Genomic DNA, 2,924 nt, shown 5'->3' with positions numbered 1-2,924 from the left:
TTAGTTAATGTGTGTAATCGAGTGTGTGTGTGTGTGTGTGTGTGAGTGTGTGGAGCCAACCTGGTTACTGGTGGATCTTCTAGATAAACCCATTCGATGGGCACTTCACTGAGGTGGATTCAGACCAGCTGTAATCCAGTTCTCTATTCTTCTAAATGAGCTTCAGCTCTCCTAATCTCTCCTCTCCTTACGCTCAGGTCCCACAACCCAATGTGTGTGTGTATGCGCGCGTGTGCGAGTATGCTATGACTGCTACTGTGTTGTGCCTATACGTGTGAGTTCTCATGGTTGGTCTAAATCTCCCCATGATGGTGTTTTAATCATGAAAGCAGTCATCAATCCCAACTGTCAGCACTGCAAGAGGAGATGGGAGGATAGGAGGGGGGGGTTAGTGCTCTGGTATCTCTTGCCTCTGGAGATAGATGAACATACGCATCATCTGTCAGAGAAACAGAATTGCCTTCTTCTCGGTGAGAGTCCCAAACCACTTATTTGTAAACTCGCTCTCTCTCTGTCTCTCTCCTTTTCTCTTCTCCATTTCTTCCCCTCTCTCTCTTTCCTCCCCTCCCCTCCCCCCCCCTCTCTGTCCCTCTCTCCCCCTCGCTCCCCTCCCAGATCCCTGACAGACAGAGTGAAAGATGAAGTCACCGTCCCTCCTCTTCCTCCTTGTCTCCGCTGTCACCTGCGTCAACCTCAAGTACATCTCAAAGAGGAACTCGGGTGAGTGCGAGCGTTCCCCTCTTTTACCTAATCTCTCCATCGCTCCGCCTCTACCTCGCTCTCTATCCCTTTTTTATTTTTATCTGTTTCTCTCGCCGTCTATCCCTCCTCCTTTTCTGCACTCCGTTTTGGCTATTTCTCTCTGGCTCTGTCACTCTTTCTGACTTACTCTGTCTTTCAATTTTCTTCTCCCCTCTCTCTCCTCTCTCTCTCTCTCTCTCTCTCTCTCTCATCTCTCTCTCTCTCCTCTCTCTCTCTCTTCTCTCTCTCTCTCTCTCTCTCTCTCTCTCTGTAAGCATTAAACAATGAGCATTGTGTTTATCTTATCTCCCTCCTCTTCTGAAGGGAACGTTAATATTCCATATCTTTGACTGCTGTGTCGTTGTGGTTTGTAAACATCGTCGGGCCTGATTAGCTGGTGTGTTATTGATGTTATATTGATGTAGTTTTGTCAAATGGTGTCTGCTCTGCCTCTGTGCTTTACTTGTGAATATGTGTGTGTGTGTGCGTGGTGTATGTGTGTGCATGTTTGTGTGTGCATGTGTGTGTGTGTGTGTGTGTGTGTGTGTGTAGGGAGCTAGGGCTACATTTGGCTTGTGTTTGGGGATGGGGGTTGAGTCTGTGTGTTTGCCTGTGTGTGTGTGTGCCTGTATGTGTGTGTGCTGGTGAGCAATTATGCGATCAGAGCCAAACTGGCTTTTATGTGGGCGGCAGTAACACAGCAGCAATATAGCCTGTCAGTTTGTCTCCAAGAGAGGGAGAGATGGGAGGGCCTGGCTGCACACAGAAGGCCTGCTGGAATAACACACCTCCTGGGGTGTGTGTGTGTGTCTGCAACTGATGTGGGATTCGGGGGGGGGGGGGCACCGCAGGGTTAATTGTCTGACAACTCCCCTGCCTTTGACAAAAGATTGTAGCTGACGCTTCGACTTTGACCCGTCTTCGGTCTCACAAATCAGATCTGATGTTGCTGATCGGATTGGCTGATGTAGTTTGACCAATCAGCATGTCAAGAGAGCGTGCTCAGTGATTGGAGCTGGTGATTTGAAGTCCTGGTTCATATTGAGCTGCGGTAAAGCCCCTGGGTTTACATGCTTCCTCTAACTCAGAGCGTTTAAGGGAGAACTTGAAGATAAATAATACAATCCAAGGTGGTTTTATTTTGAGGTTGTTTAAAGATAAACGGTTTTGTTGAGGTCGAGAGCAGGGCAGACAGAGCGGCATCTGTACACACACAGCCTGTCTCAACCTTTCCCCTAGGAGGCCAATCAGAGCTCATCACTCTGACATCATTTTCCTGTCTGCCTTTGATCCAAGCCGATGGCTTGACTTTCGAGAGAGAGAGGCGGAGAGAGGCGCTCGGCAACTGTTCTCACCCACGCAGCAAGAAGACACACAATCCTGGAATACTTCAAATAAAGAGGAAAGCGATGCCGTCGCAAGACAATTTTCCACCGCGGAGGAGAAGAAAGCCCGAACGGCGGGTTTATTCCCCGGCTATCTGATCAGCGGCAGAACAGATAAGGGCGAGCAGATAACGGCGCCTTATCTACATCTGCTTGCCACGAGCGGCTAATGGCGCTGTCTCTCTCCGCTCCACGCCCGCTGTCACGGCGACGGACTGGACCTGGTGGAGGGAGGGGAGAGAGGAGGAGAGGAGATAAGAGGAGAAGAGGGTGGGAGAGTGTGGGGACCGAAGGGAGAGGGAGAGGGAGGGGGGAGGGGGGGGGGGGAGGGGGTGATGGAAAGAGGGGGAGGAAGGAGGAGGAAAAGGGGGGAGAGGATTGCTCCTGCTGCCATTCTCCTCAGGGATGAGGTATCGCACAAGGCAAAGGGTGCTAGGAGACAAGGAGTTCAGGACAAAAGTGGAGACCTGCAGACTGAGTTTTACCATAACAACACAACCCTTGAGAGTTGCTCTCCTGCTCTCCACTCTCTCTATCCTCCTCCTCCCCCTTTTTTGTCTCTCTTTCTGCCCGAGTGCAGTCCAGCCACCGCAAGTCAGACCCTTCCAGATGTTTACATGGCCCTGTCTCCACATCTTCCTTGGCAGTACGACAACGAAGATGAGGATGTTAGCTCAGATGCTACTTAGCTCTCCACAGCCAGGCCCACAGCTTCCCTTCCTCTCCTGACAGGCTGGCAGGGCACACAGCTCACTGAAGTAGAGAACAAGAGAGACTGGGAGAGACCCGCAGAGACTA

General features: G+C 50.9%; 1 protein-coding gene across 1 annotated transcript in view; it reads left to right on the top strand.

The window, feature by feature from the left end:
* The first annotated feature begins 625 nt into the window (after positions 1 to 625).
* The window catches only part of il1rapl2 (interleukin 1 receptor accessory protein-like 2), a 141,548-nt gene continuing 139,249 nt past the window's right edge, over positions 626 to 2,924 (top strand). Inside the window, exon 1 of the mRNA XM_062476309.1 lies at positions 626 to 720. Within this exon, the coding sequence (XP_062332293.1) occupies positions 639 to 720 (82 nt within the window). The 5' untranslated portion in view covers positions 626 to 638. The remainder of the gene's footprint in view (positions 721 to 2,924) is intronic.

This window comes from Osmerus eperlanus, chromosome 13, assembly GCF_963692335.1.
Source record: "Osmerus eperlanus chromosome 13, fOsmEpe2.1, whole genome shotgun sequence".
In the NCBI taxonomy this organism is placed as follows: domain Eukaryota; kingdom Metazoa; phylum Chordata; class Actinopteri; order Osmeriformes; family Osmeridae; genus Osmerus; species Osmerus eperlanus.
The sequence above is the reverse complement of the archived record's forward strand: the minus strand, read 5'-3'. Positions and strand labels throughout refer to the sequence as shown.